Below are 13,344 nucleotides of genomic sequence, written 5' to 3' on the forward strand. Positions count from 1 at the left end.
TAATAGTTTAATTTACGATCAATACAATGTATTCTACAAAATTTCTGGGCGAAATCGGAAAAAAACATAAGGCAAGAGGCTTTCCGCCTACATTCTGCAATGACATTTAACTTCCCACATATCAATGAAAAGTTTCAGTATAGAAGCTAATTGTCCACGACTATTTACCACAATTAGAACTCAATAACTACTTTCTTTCTTTTCTTTATATTTTTCCCCGCCAATTCTCGGTTACAAAGTAGAAAAAAGAAGGGTGCCGGGAGACAGAATACATAGGAGAAGTTGTTGGGGGGTACCTACTTCCTACCATTGCTTAAAAACTTCAGTCATCTCAATGTAGAGCTGCTAGTTCGACAAGCTCTTTGTATTCATCCGAGACGTAAGATTTCACCTTGAGAGTGGGTTCTCCACCTTCCTTTGTAGGAGAAGCGTACTTCAATCCAATAACCGTTGCCAGACCTGCAAAAGGTATGATACAACAAATCTCTATTACCTACACGGGAAATGGAATTACATGAATAGATATTTCGTTAAAAAGTTGTAACAAATCATGATGATTTAATTAATATCAAAACAAAAAGCAAACCAAACTTTTTTGCCCCATATTCAGCTGCTCACCACAAAGGATTTGAATGCAAGATTTTCGTGCACTATCAAGGAACTTTCTTTTTAGTAAGTTATGCATGTGGTGGTCTTGATCCCATGACCACACCCTTCAACACATTTTCAAGGATGCGTTCATATAATACGAGAAATACTTGTGACATTGAGTTCCTAACCCAACAAAATTGACACGAGAATACTCACTTTCATGGATACGTCCATATAATAATCTTTCACCTTTCCAGTACTCCAGGGGTCTTGTCCTGATCCTGGTGCTTCGCCTTACCCCAGATTTCCATAATAAACCAGCTCCTAGGAAGACAATATACATCCAATTAATCCAACAAAATAACCCAAAAAAATTTTCAGTTAAACATATTTGAGATTGTTAGAAATGAACACCTGCAAGGCTTTGCCTGTGAGAGAGTTTTTTCCTTTTGCGTTCTCCGGGCTGACTTGATTTCACTTCAATATGCTCATTCAATGATACCTTGGTACTTTCCTGGATTTTTGCATCAAGAGACAATAAAAACAACTTTCAAGCATAGCATATAATATCAAAAGGAGAACCAACCGTAAAAAAGCAAATCATTCTTTTGGACATAAATATTTTATCGAATCTAGATATACCAAAGGTTGTCTCGAGGCCTTGAACCAAACGGCAAAGGGATGGGGAGAGGTGTTAGGCCATAAATATTTCCCAAAAAGAAAAAAACCTTCTATGGCAGATAGAAGGCATAAAAATTAACTAATAAATTACTCAAAATTATTTGGACTCAAGAATAAACATAGGCGAGAGGATTTAACGTAAATAAGGTAACAAACATCCAAAATTCTTGACCGTTACACCTTCCAGGATTCCTAATTCTTGATTGCTCTAACTCCATGTTCAAATAGAGAACATAGGACTTCAGATTGAACAATCAACACTCACTACAACATCCAACTGCCTATTTGCTTGAACAATCTATGGAACCAGAAAATTCCCTTTCAATCGTCAATTTTGTCATAAATGAATGAACAGATTATTAACAAAATATATAAATGTTGAGGTATTTTGGAGCCAATCCCAATTTAACAAGAGTTAAAGCTTAGTTAAATTGGGTATAAACAATGATACACGGAAAACTAACTCAAAATCAAAATTCACGATCCATCCTCTACTATGGCACCATGTTTCCCAACTCAAGTTCAATTTCAACACCACTCAGATACAAGTGCTAGAATATGAATATATACATGTCTGTATAAAAGAATGGATGAAAGAAAATGAATAGGGAAAAATGGTAACCTCTTTATGCTGTTCTGGGATGTTGTTTGAGGCTCTGTAGAGTCCATGTACTGCAGAGTCTTCAATGACAAGAGGACTTGATTGATCTGATAGAGAAGATGACAAAAGGCACAGATAAGTTGAAACCATCTAAAGCACAAAACATAGAATTCTAGTGGACAGGAAACTGAAATTATAGCTGCCTTACAAAATTTAGGATTCAAATTCATCAAGAATGGAAACTTTGCCACAGAAAAAAAAAAAAAAAAAAAAAAAAAAAAAACAGAAAAAAGAAAAAAAAAAAGCTTATTTTGGACACAAAATAGTTCATTGATAATGTGTTAAAGTACCTATTTGCCAGTTCCATTTACCTTGTCTTGGTTGAACTAGTTGATTATGGATACAGATAATCAACATGAATTTGTAGCACCCACTTTGGAGGGGACAAACAACCTTTTGAAAATCTAAATGGTTCACATGAAATCCATCATGATCTGAGTCTCTCGCATCTATCAGAGGATTAGGAAGTCACAATGTATCATATGGTCAAGTTTATCTCTTCAGGACCTCCTTGATTATGCTATGGATTAAGAATCTAGCTTAGAGGTTCATTGCATTGCTTCTAATAGTCTAGACAGTGCTTTGTCCTCTTTTCTACAGAGAACCAAACAATGATCAAAATCAACTCCTGCATCCATTACTAGATAAACTGTACTAATTTAACCCAAAAATCCAAAATTTAGTCATTGGCCTCTCACAAGGATTTATCATAACGCGAAAACAGATAAATGTGATCATAAACAATGGAGTCTGAATGTAGTTTGAGTTTTTCCTCACTTGAGTCAGCCATGATACGATTGGGCTTTTGAGAAGCCACTACTTCCACAGTTCCTAGCATGTCTTCCACCTGAATTATGTCACAGTAAAAATACATGGCATTCAAATTAAAAAAATAACAATTGAAAAAAAAAAAAACAAAACAAAAAAGATTTACCTTTTCCTCCAAGTTATTGGATCCATTTGAGTGCGGATAAATATTAGCATCATGCTCACTGAATTGCTCATCGATAACTTCATTATCCATATTAGTGCCTCCAACATTATCCAAATTGCCAACACGAGTTCCACTTGAACTGATATCAACTCCAACAGAAAGTCTCCTTGACTTACCTTGCACGACTGTTTGAGATGTACAAGTAAAATCTCCACTAGCCACCTCAGGTGAACCTGTTTTAGCAGTTGCAATGTCAACTTCCCCAAAATCAGGAACTGAAAATGGATCACTTGAGGGCTTCGACTGCAAAAGTCGTCTCTGTAATAATGATAATGGAGCAAATGGACTTCTTGGGGGTGTCGGTGAAGCTAGGTGATGAACAGAGCTTTCTGCCTCATGTATCATCTTCACGGGTGTTTCACTGCTAATTCCTTTTAACAGATTACCTATGTCCATTAGAGCATTCCGAGGCTTTGGCATGTTTTGCCTTGAAGATTTCGCATCGATCTTTTGAAAACCTCTCAAGTCTGGGAGAGTTAACTTCTCTAGATCAATGGGTTTGATCTGCAAGCGCTTCTGTAAAAGACTGACTGCTGCATCCCCTTCCAGATCTTCAAAATTACCAGATAGCAATTCATCCAAGATTTGACTAACTTTGTTCTCTGGCTCGTCCATTGAACCTATTTCAAATGCAATTAATCATGATATCAAGCATCTATTAAAAAACAAAAACTCGGCAAAATAAAGAAATAAATGGATACTAGTATAAAATGCTCAGGTGATACTCGTATACCTGGGCCTTTGCCTATTCTTATGATCAATAAAATTTTGTTTAGCGATAAAAAAATAACATCGACTAGGTTGACTAATTTTACTATATAATGGTGCCCACTTACCAGCTAATTCCCTCTCCTGTAATGCCAGATTTTGGTCATTTTCGCATTGTGAAATAGCATTAAGTGGGCTCACAATGCCTGATTCAAATGTCTCTTGAGAGCTTACAACATTCTCATTATTCTCGGAATTCACTGATGAATAGCGGTGCTTGTATCTAACTGACCGCCTGGGTCATAAAATAATAAGGTTATTCCACATAATTTTTTTAATAAAAATAAGCTACAAGATAAAAAAGCATAGTGGGGATCCATGATGAGACTGATGATCATACCCTAGGATCCCTGGTCGACGCTGTCGTGCAATTGTGGATGGGTTGCGCTGATCAAAATCCTTTGACATGCCACCGATCTGCTTCTGTAACTCTCTTGTGGCATCTAAGCACCAATTACACAGTAAAAAAAAGTCTTATCCATATGATTGTAGGATGAGTTCCAGAATATAAACAGACTGCAACTTACTTTCAAGTCGTTCATAGGCTGAGAAGAACTCCTCTGGGTCTTTTAGTCGATCAATGTCCAAATTTGGTTCCAAAATTACAGCAGGCTGACTGTGAAATGAAGATATGACTTAGGTCATCTGAAGACTTAAAAAATAAATAAAAAAAATAAAAACAGCCACTTTTTTTTATAAAAATTAGACAGCAACTATGAACTTACGTTATATCGGGCTTCAAGGAAAATCGAGCCCGCTTACGGCCTAAGGCTGGCCTTCTTTCTTGAAGACTTTCCTTATCTTTTGCAGCACCTACCTTTTTCTCTTCACATTTGGCAATTTCAGAGTTCAGAAGCACTGAAGTATCAGCAGTAATAGTTTTTGCCTGCGCTAGAAGTTTACTGGGACTTTTTAATGCCTGAAAGTGCAGGAAAACCAAAAAATATGATCATTTTCTTGTGAATAAAATGAAATTATGGCACATTACCATGGAATTATGGCTACACTGAAGTAACCTGCTCTGTATTTATGCTTACTTAATAAGGGGATATCCATTGTGGAATAAACCATTCGGTGGCAAGAATTCTGAAAAAATAATAAAGAATGAGTTCAATCCTAACCCTGTATTCTTCAATTTTCAGGTGCTTCATTTGATCGATGAGAAGACTCGCATTGATCCTTCATATATCAACTCAACTGAGCTAGATAACTGTTTTAGCCTCTGGATGTGACTGAAAGCAGCTTCTAGCTTTCTCAGATTACAAATAATTAAAACAAACGAGCAAAGGCAATGACTCAAACGCTCATTTCCTTGATTCTTCTAAGAAATTATGCTGTGACAAAAATCCAGCCTACATTTTTCCAGGTCTCAGATAAAATTAAAAAAAAAAAAAAAAAACGAAAGTAGAAAAGGTCCTAAAATTTCGCCTTCCTCCCTTCTCTAATCTATTTTTTTCTAAGCGATCAAAGAATCTCTACGTTTCTTCATCTGAAAATATGACCGAATTGAAATCCCGAGATAAAAATAGCCACATCAATCTCAGTTAATTTTAATTTGCAATATCCTCAAAAGAATAATAATAATATTATTATTATTAATAACAATGATGATGATAAAAAGAAAACCTCGAACGTCTACCATACTTTATAAGGCTAAATTTCTCGCAACCAGTCGGGATTTAATTTTAAACTCGTAAACTAGAGGAAACCCTAAAAGTCAAGTTCGATTAGTGGAGATTAAACAAGCACAGCGAGAGAGAGAGAAAGAGAGAGATGCAAGACTGGACGACAGAAAGTACCATAGTCTTGAGGCGGTTGTGAATGGCGTCAAGATCAGCGTCGGGTTCGTACGGCTTCAACGGCTCGGGCGCCACTCCAAATGTCCTGGGGAAGAGGGAGAGACCCGAGTAGGCTGAAAGCGGATCCAACGGATCAGAGCTCCGAGATTCGGCTACCATTTCCGGCGTCGGGGTTTGGAAAGAGGAGCCGGACGAACCGTACCAAGACCAAGCGAGAGACTACAGATCTAAGAGAGAGAGTGGGAGCCGGAGGGATGTAATTCGAAAAGAGCGTGGGCGGGAGTCTCTACTGTCGCGATATTGTTGCCAAGAGTGTATGGCACTGCCTAGGTGTCTGCCTTGAATTTTCTCTTTTCTACGATTTTTCAGATGTGTCCCTGGGGCAACGGTTTTTCACCTAGCATCCTCACATTTCTAAATAATTTCGAACAAGGAATGGTATACTCGTAGACGTAGACGTAGACGTAGAAGTAGGTATCCTCAACACTTCTTACTATTATTTATTATTTTATTATTATTTTTAATTTACTTTTATTATTATTTTTTATTTTTTATCTACTTCTTATTATTATTTATTATTTTGTATATATTTTTTACTATTATTCACAATTCTCCTCAATATTTCTCAACATCCAAACTCATTCTTAGGTTGCATTTGAGTATTAAGATACTCTCAACACTTTTCACTACTATTCATTACTTTATTATTACTTTTACATATTTTTATTACTACTCATTACTTTTTATTTACTTTTTATTATTATTTATTATTTTATTATTACTTTTTATTAATATTCACAATTCTTCTCAACACTCAAACCCACATTAAGGGTGTAATTGGTCTCATCCGATTGATTTGTAGGAGAATTTTTGGACCACACTGAAAATTTTGGTCCACCTAATTTTTGAATCGAGACAGGACCAATTACCTCTATGGACTGAATTAGACTATTATTTATCGATCTATTCGATTTAAACTAATGTACAATGGGTTAAACATACAAAAAATTTAAGATTTTTTAATTTTAAATATCGACTATTTAACTTTATGTGTACATTTTATTCTTGAAAATAGTCTAAATAAAATTTAGAAAAATTATCGGAATTATCAATATCCATCCATAAAAATTAGCAATTATTGTAATAAAATTTGAAACAAAAAAAAAAGGAAGAGAAATTATAAAATGAAATATCATCCAAACTCTAAATGAAAAAACAAACTATAAAAGAAAAGGAAAAAATATTATGTATCATTGCATATAATCTTATGATTTATCATATAATATACTTTTTTTTTAATCAAATATAATATATTAGTTAATAATATGTTTAACATTTTATATGGTCAATAGTGATAAATTAGATAGAAAATACGTAATTAATTTATGTAACTATTATATAATATAATATATATACAAAATCTAAAGAACTATATATATACTTTGACCGGTCCGATTAAAAAAATTCATATACTGAGATGTGAAAAAATTGAAATTATACAGTTATATGGACCGGAATCAATTAATATACTTATCGATCCGATCTAGTAAACTTACGCGCCTCAATTCGTCATCGTTTTGCCTTTTTAAGTACCCAAATAGAGCCTTTACTCTTAATTTTTTTTTCCCCAAAAATCGATGATTTTTATTTCTAATATAATTCTTGGAATCTCTCTAATTGTATTTGGCAGTTGGCATGGTAGTCATGATAAGAAATCCATCATGGATCCTACGCTAGTTGTAAATGAATTCATCCATCCCACAATTCGATTCATATCTATTCGATTAACATTAAACTTTAGTCTCAATTAAATAATCAACGCAATGAATATCTATCCATTTAAGTACGACTCGACTTATTATAATTTGTTAATTCAACTCGGTTGAGTTATTTGAGACTCACTTGTTTATGCTAAAACATCTCAAAAAGATATTGAATATTTTATTTTTTAGTTTGGCTGCATTTGAATAATGAGAGGTATTTTAACACTTATTATTACAATTTATTATTTTATTATAATTTTTAATTTATTTTTTTTAATATTTATTACTTTATTATTATTTTTTACATTTTTTTATTATTATTCACAATTTTTTTAAATACTTCTTAACATCCAAATCCACCCTAAACTATCAGAATTAATAAATTACGCCGTTCCACTGTGTAAAATTCGCGCAAGGCAAGCGTCGAACCTGGGCGGAGGACCGCTCGTGATTTCTAGTCAGGCCCAATTAAGCGGGGGAATATTTCAGGAAAAGCCCAGATCTTTCTGTGTACCCAGATTTCTGAGAGGACTCAAGAACCCAGAACGCGGGCGGTAGTCGCAGGCAGGAAAAGAGACGGCAAACGGAGAGTGAGTTTTCCCATTACTCTCAGTTTGAGACATTTTCTTGCATGCCCATAAGTTTTAGCATGATATATTCACGGGTTCAAGAGGACCCAATATCTTTTTTGGTCGGTTGGGTGCGATCTGACATCATTGCTAATGGGTTTATGGCATTCATGCTTAATGTAAGAGACTAATTACCTTGCGAATCTCGGGATTCTCTTTTATGTTAATGAATTTTTAGAAATCTTGCCACTAGAATTGTAACACTTTGTCAGTAATTTGTGCAGGTTGTAAGTCACTTCTATCTGCACGGTGTTGTCTGTAATTGGGACTATGCGTCTGTGTTAACTGCCATCTTCGGTGTAGTTTGTATTTTTATTGGAATAGTTTGAGGTATTGAAGAGGTCTTTGCTATGTCTCGATCAAAGAAAAGCGCAAGTGACGGTGGTGGTAATGAGACTGGGAAGCGAAACCTTCCTTCGTGGATGAGTTCGAGAGAGAATAAGGTTGGTGGCGATGAGGAAAGTAATGAGGGTGAAAATCCTAAGCAAGCTAGAGGGCGTGGAAAAGAACAAACAGGCTCCACAAATCTCTCCAAACTTCTGGTACTAAATCACTGTAAAATGGGACTAGTCATTTTGCGCGGTTTAGTGTGTAACTCGAGTTGTCAGGCTCGAGCTAATGTTACTCTTTTGTATGGGCAGGAAGGTGTAGTGTTTGTGTTGTCAGGTTTTGTTAATCCTGAGCGTGGCATTTTGCGATCACAAGCACTGGAAATGGGAGCAGAGTATCGGCCGGACTGGAACTCGGATTGCACTCTCTTGGTTTGTGCATTTCCCAGCACCCCAAAGTTTAGACAAGTCGAGTCAGATTGCGGGACTATTGTTTCGAAGGTGTCCTTCTTTCTGTTGAGATATATGATCTGTCTATAAATTTTTTGAAGTGAGATGCTGTTGTTTATATTCGAGAATGTTTAAAATGAAGGCAAGCAATGGTCCATGAAGCTTTTGAGTAGGAATTCTTGAATTAATATGACTAGTAGGCATCAAATCAAGTGATAGTTTGACGTTAATGTGATTTGCATTATGTTTCTTACTAATTTTAGGATTTATTGGGGTTGCCTTTTCTATTTTTTGTGAGTTACAATCTGATAAGCTTTATAAATTTTTTTTTATTTTTTTATTTTTTATTTATTTTTTTTATGTCGGGGAACCTCTCCAAGGCAGGGCCCTTTGGACCCACCCCTGCAGAATAAACCCCGGTCCCTTGCACCGCACAATAAGCTTTATAAAATTAGATGACTGAGATATAATGCATATGGGAATCCCCATCCCACTGTATTGGAAATGTCTTTTTTGAGTTTATTATTCCCAACTTTGATGCTGCTGTATTTATTCACTCATTGATAAATCACCTTTACTGATATGCTGATGATATCTACCACGTTTGCCCTAGGAGTGGATATCTGAGTGTTATACACAGAAGAAGCTTGTTGACATCGAAAGCTTTCTTATGCATGTTGGCAAACCATGGCGGAGAAGGGACCTTCCCATTGAAAGCCAAGGTAAGATTACTCGCTTACAATTTGTCTGAAAAATGTGATGCATGGTTTCCTTTTTCTTCTATCAGTTTTCCACACTTTTTAAAAAAAAAAAAAAGTAAATTGAAGTTTTATTGAAATAAATGAATAGTTGTGAGCCAAGTACACAAGAAGTATACAAAAGAGAAATTTTTAGATAAGGCAAATTTCAATGTTGTTTCAACATGATGCCCATTACATAAGATTACTTTATCACTTGTTCAGCCCCACTATCCCCATGCAGCAGAAAAAAATAAAATTGACTTTTAAAAAATATTGCTTTCATTAATGTTGAAGTTGAAATTTGGATTGATCCATATGCATGAATTGCCAAGTCAGACGAATGGCAGTAAGATCAGATACTGTTATACCCTCAGGTGGATTTACCATAGATGGATGGATCATTTAAATTGAGACATTTGAATGTCACGCTAAAAGAGAGCTAGAGTGGTGTATAGGTATCAAGAAAACAATGTTGATACTCTTTTGGATTTGATTAGTCCCAATTCTGTTTGGTCAATATGTCACGTTAAAAGAGAGCTAGAGTGGTGTATATGTATCAAGATAACAATGTCGATTCTCTTTTGGATTTGATTAGTCTAAATTCTGTTGGGTCAATATGTCCGTGATCAATTTAATATCAACATTTGAAGAGGATAGCTTATTTACTGAAGGATTCTGATTTATAATTAAAGTGTGATTGAGTTTATCACCATTTCTTATTGAAATCCAAAATGTCGATCCTTCTTTAAGCAAATCTGTACTTTATTTATCGAACACAGCCAATATGCAAGCTGTTGTAATTATCCGTGAAATTAGATGCCTGTTTAATTCATATATGGTATGCTTTCTAAGAGGCCTTTGGTTTTTAATTCTTTTTTTTTTTTATGCATGGGAAGTTTATATTCTGAACTTATGAAGCTTTCGCAGGTCAAAAGGCATCACCACACAAAAAACCTGAGAAGAAAGCTGAAAGAGGACGGCATTCAAAGCCAATTGCTCCAGTATCCTCAGAGGTTAATTCTTATTTCGTGTTTGATTTCTTATTTTTGCTAAATAAACTGATTAGCTATTTTCATTCATTGTAGTGGCATTCCATATACGCATACGTTTAAGCATGTATATGTATATATATGCTGGATAAAAAGGTTTTGTGCTGATTCTAACATGTTTTTATATTGACCCATGTGTTGGTGTGTATCAAGCATCACCTAGCTTCCAATACTGCCAACGAGTGTTTTTCTCCTTCTGAAGTGAAGAGGTGGGCTGTCAATGATTTGAATAGAACCATCAGATGGCTAGAGAGTCAAGATGAAAAGGTATGAACAATTGCTACTGTTGTTGTTCTTAGTATTTTTTTCGGCATTCTAATTATTCACATATTTTTGCATATTGGTGATATTTGGATGTTACTGTGTTGTAAAGATAAAACTCGATATGTTAAGTATTAATTATCACTAATAGTTTTTCGTGTTTTGAATTTTATTGAATGGTGGCATGCCTTTCCCTTTTTGTTGAGTTTCTCTTGCTTATTTCTTCAACCTCTATGTTTTGTGCATGTTACACCAATACTGTATATATAATTGAGATAGTGACATTGTCATGAAATGGTGCAATTCTTGACATAAATGTGGTTTTCCAGGGTTCAAAACAAACATTAAAGTTTGCAGAATTTAACAGTACTTTTTTTAATTAATAAACCACTTCTTCCTACTGACATTGGCTACAGCAGGTGAGAAGTGCGTGATCCATATCTTGCCTGGTTATCATGTACTAAACTTGCAAGTGTTTTTCTTTAATTTGTTTATGATCATAGCCTTTTCTTTTAACAGCCAGATCCAGGCGATGTAAGGAAAATAGCTGCTGAAGGGATCTTAACCTGCTTACAAGATGTCATTGATTCTCTTGAACAAAAGCAGGTATTTGATCTCATTGGGAGTAGGGGTGTCAAATTGTGTTAACGGGTCGTGTTCGTATCGTATCAAAGCATGTATATTATACTATATAGGTCAACTCTAAGCCGACCCATTATGCGTATCGTATCAAAATCTCAAACCCTAATATAACCCATTAACATAACGGATCATATCGTGTCAACTCGTTTTGACCCATTAGTGAATATTATGAAATAGGTTAATACGACACAATACGACCCGTTTCAAACTGTTTATGTAAATGAATTGAATAGATCCGAAATTAACCCGTTTGACCTGATTAAATTTAGCATAATTTTATATAAATGTTAAAATCACAATATCTATAAAAATTATAAAACTAATTACAAGTCCAAAATTTTTTTTGATAAGTCTACAAGTCCAAAATTACAATCCAAATAATAAAAATATCGAAATTGAAATTCTAACAATTTTACTTTTAAGTTTAAGAGTATAATTGTAACTTTAACTTTCTTAACGTGTCATAACGGGTCAAAACAAGTTGATCCGTTATCAACCCGTTAAGCAATCGTGTCTTAACGGGTCAAAATGGTTTGACTCGAAGCCATTAAGACTAAACCCTAACCCACTATTATCATGTCGTGTTCATGTTGGGTTAACGAGTCGTGTAATATATTGCCACCCTTAATTGGGAGGCATTTTGTTCTTGAAAATGCATTAGATGATTTTGTTTGATTTTATTTGATTCGGACATCTTCCTTGGAGAAATACTGATTAGACAACCAAGTAGGTGTTTTAACTGCTATAGACCCTGATTGATTGGTCCTAGTGATCTCAGTTTCTCCTACAGTTAAGAGGAAAGCGATTAGACTTTCATTTACAATTTTTTAGCTGCATTCTGAGGATTGCCATACCAGGGGGTTGGGGGCATGTGTCATCTTTGCAGTAATAACTCACTACTATTGCTTGCTCAAAACATAGACACACTCAGCGAAATGCACACATTGTTCCTGATCTTGTGTATTGTCTGATTTTTAGGATATCCAGCATGTAACTGAGCAGTGGAACTTCATCCCTCATGTGGTTGAGGAGCTGGCAAGGCTCGAGAGCACTGGAAATGCGTTAGCCTCGATCTCAAATGAGGAGCGTTGCAGACAGGCAAAGACCTGTAAACAACTATATGAGGAGGAACTGGGCAATTTGGCTGATAATCCTTCGACCAAGAAGAAAAGGCCAAATCCTGATGAGAGGAATGAGAGAATCAAAGGCAAAAGCAAGAATGCAGCAGAGTATGACAGCGATGAAACCATCGAAATGACAGAAGAGGAAATAGAGCTTGCCTACAAAACTGTCTCATCTAAGATCTGTTAACGATGGCCTCATTCCAGTTAACTTGACAAATAAGGTGATATTTTTCTGTGCTCATCATGAATGAATTTTCATGTCACCTATAAATCATTACCTCCCCTCATCTCCATTTCGAAGTTCTAAGCAAAATCAACGAATCTCTCTCTCTCTCTCTCTCGGCAAGCACATCTATGAAGCTTAGGCAAGATCTTGCGAGCCCAACAAAATTAATCTCCCAAAGTTAGCGGATTGGTTGATGGAGAGGGGGAAGGAAGTAAGGTTGATACCATTCCAATACGGACAGATTTTGCTTCCTCTCCGTCCTGTCCCTATCCCATCCATGCTCCCAATTGGGTGGATGGCATCAAGTCTCGCCCGAGGATGAGAGATTTTGCCCGCACCCATCAATTAGCTGGGCAGACATATTCACAAAATCTCTCTTACAATCCATCCAGAAAAATATTGCTCCGTCCAATTTTGTTTTTGTTTTTTTTTTCCCCATGAAAATAAGAGAAAAGATTCAACGAACTCGATAGAACGGCAATAAAGTAAAGATTCAACTAATGCACGCAAGCATGTTACGCTGCTTGCATGCCGTGAATAGGTTTGTCTTGTGTAAAAGTGATAGTGATACATGATTTAAGTAGAAAGATTGAGCCACCGATTTTTGTAGCTGCTAAATCCCAAACATGCAAAAATC

At 35.5% G+C, this 13,344-nt stretch overlaps 2 protein-coding genes across 6 annotated transcripts; one reads left to right on the forward strand and one right to left on the reverse strand.

Annotated features, from left to right (window-relative positions):
- Positions 1 to 67: 67 nt before the first annotated feature.
- LOC122301074 (centromere protein C) lies at positions 68 to 5,833 on the reverse strand. Its single transcript, XM_043112155.1, has 11 exons — positions 5,495 to 5,833; positions 4,421 to 4,614; positions 4,223 to 4,311; positions 4,036 to 4,138; positions 3,764 to 3,930; positions 2,868 to 3,547; positions 2,711 to 2,780; positions 1,895 to 1,980; positions 1,006 to 1,105; positions 808 to 915; positions 68 to 459 (listed from the first exon to the last, which is right to left on the reverse strand). The coding sequence occupies exons 1-11, from the start codon at positions 5,651 to 5,653 to the stop codon at positions 332 to 334; spliced, it is 1,884 nt and encodes a 627-aa protein (XP_042968089.1). The 5' UTR covers positions 5,654 to 5,833; the 3' UTR covers positions 68 to 331.
- Positions 5,834 to 7,643: 1,810 nt separating this feature from the next.
- On the forward strand, positions 7,644 to 12,774 carry LOC122301075 (DNA-repair protein XRCC1). Of its 5 annotated transcripts, none has more exons than XM_043112156.1 (8): positions 7,644 to 7,847; positions 8,111 to 8,428; positions 8,528 to 8,716; positions 9,279 to 9,387; positions 10,324 to 10,418; positions 10,608 to 10,721; positions 11,235 to 11,321; positions 12,336 to 12,774. In XM_043112156.1, the coding sequence occupies exons 2-8, from the start codon at positions 8,237 to 8,239 to the stop codon at positions 12,666 to 12,668; spliced, it is 1,119 nt and encodes a 372-aa protein (XP_042968090.1). In that variant the 5' UTR covers positions 7,644 to 7,847; positions 8,111 to 8,236; the 3' UTR covers positions 12,669 to 12,774. The 5 variants fall into 5 exon arrangements, with proteins under 5 accessions (XP_042968090.1, XP_042968093.1, XP_042968092.1 ...); XM_043112159.1 differs by having other exon boundaries at positions 10,324 to 10,406; XM_043112158.1 differs by having other exon boundaries at positions 7,645 to 7,847; positions 10,333 to 10,418.
- The last annotated feature ends 570 nt before the right edge of the window (positions 12,775 to 13,344 follow it).

Source organism: Carya illinoinensis, chromosome 2, assembly GCF_018687715.1.
Source record: "Carya illinoinensis cultivar Pawnee chromosome 2, C.illinoinensisPawnee_v1, whole genome shotgun sequence".
Lineage (NCBI taxonomy): Eukaryota > Viridiplantae > Streptophyta > Magnoliopsida > Fagales > Juglandaceae > Carya > Carya illinoinensis.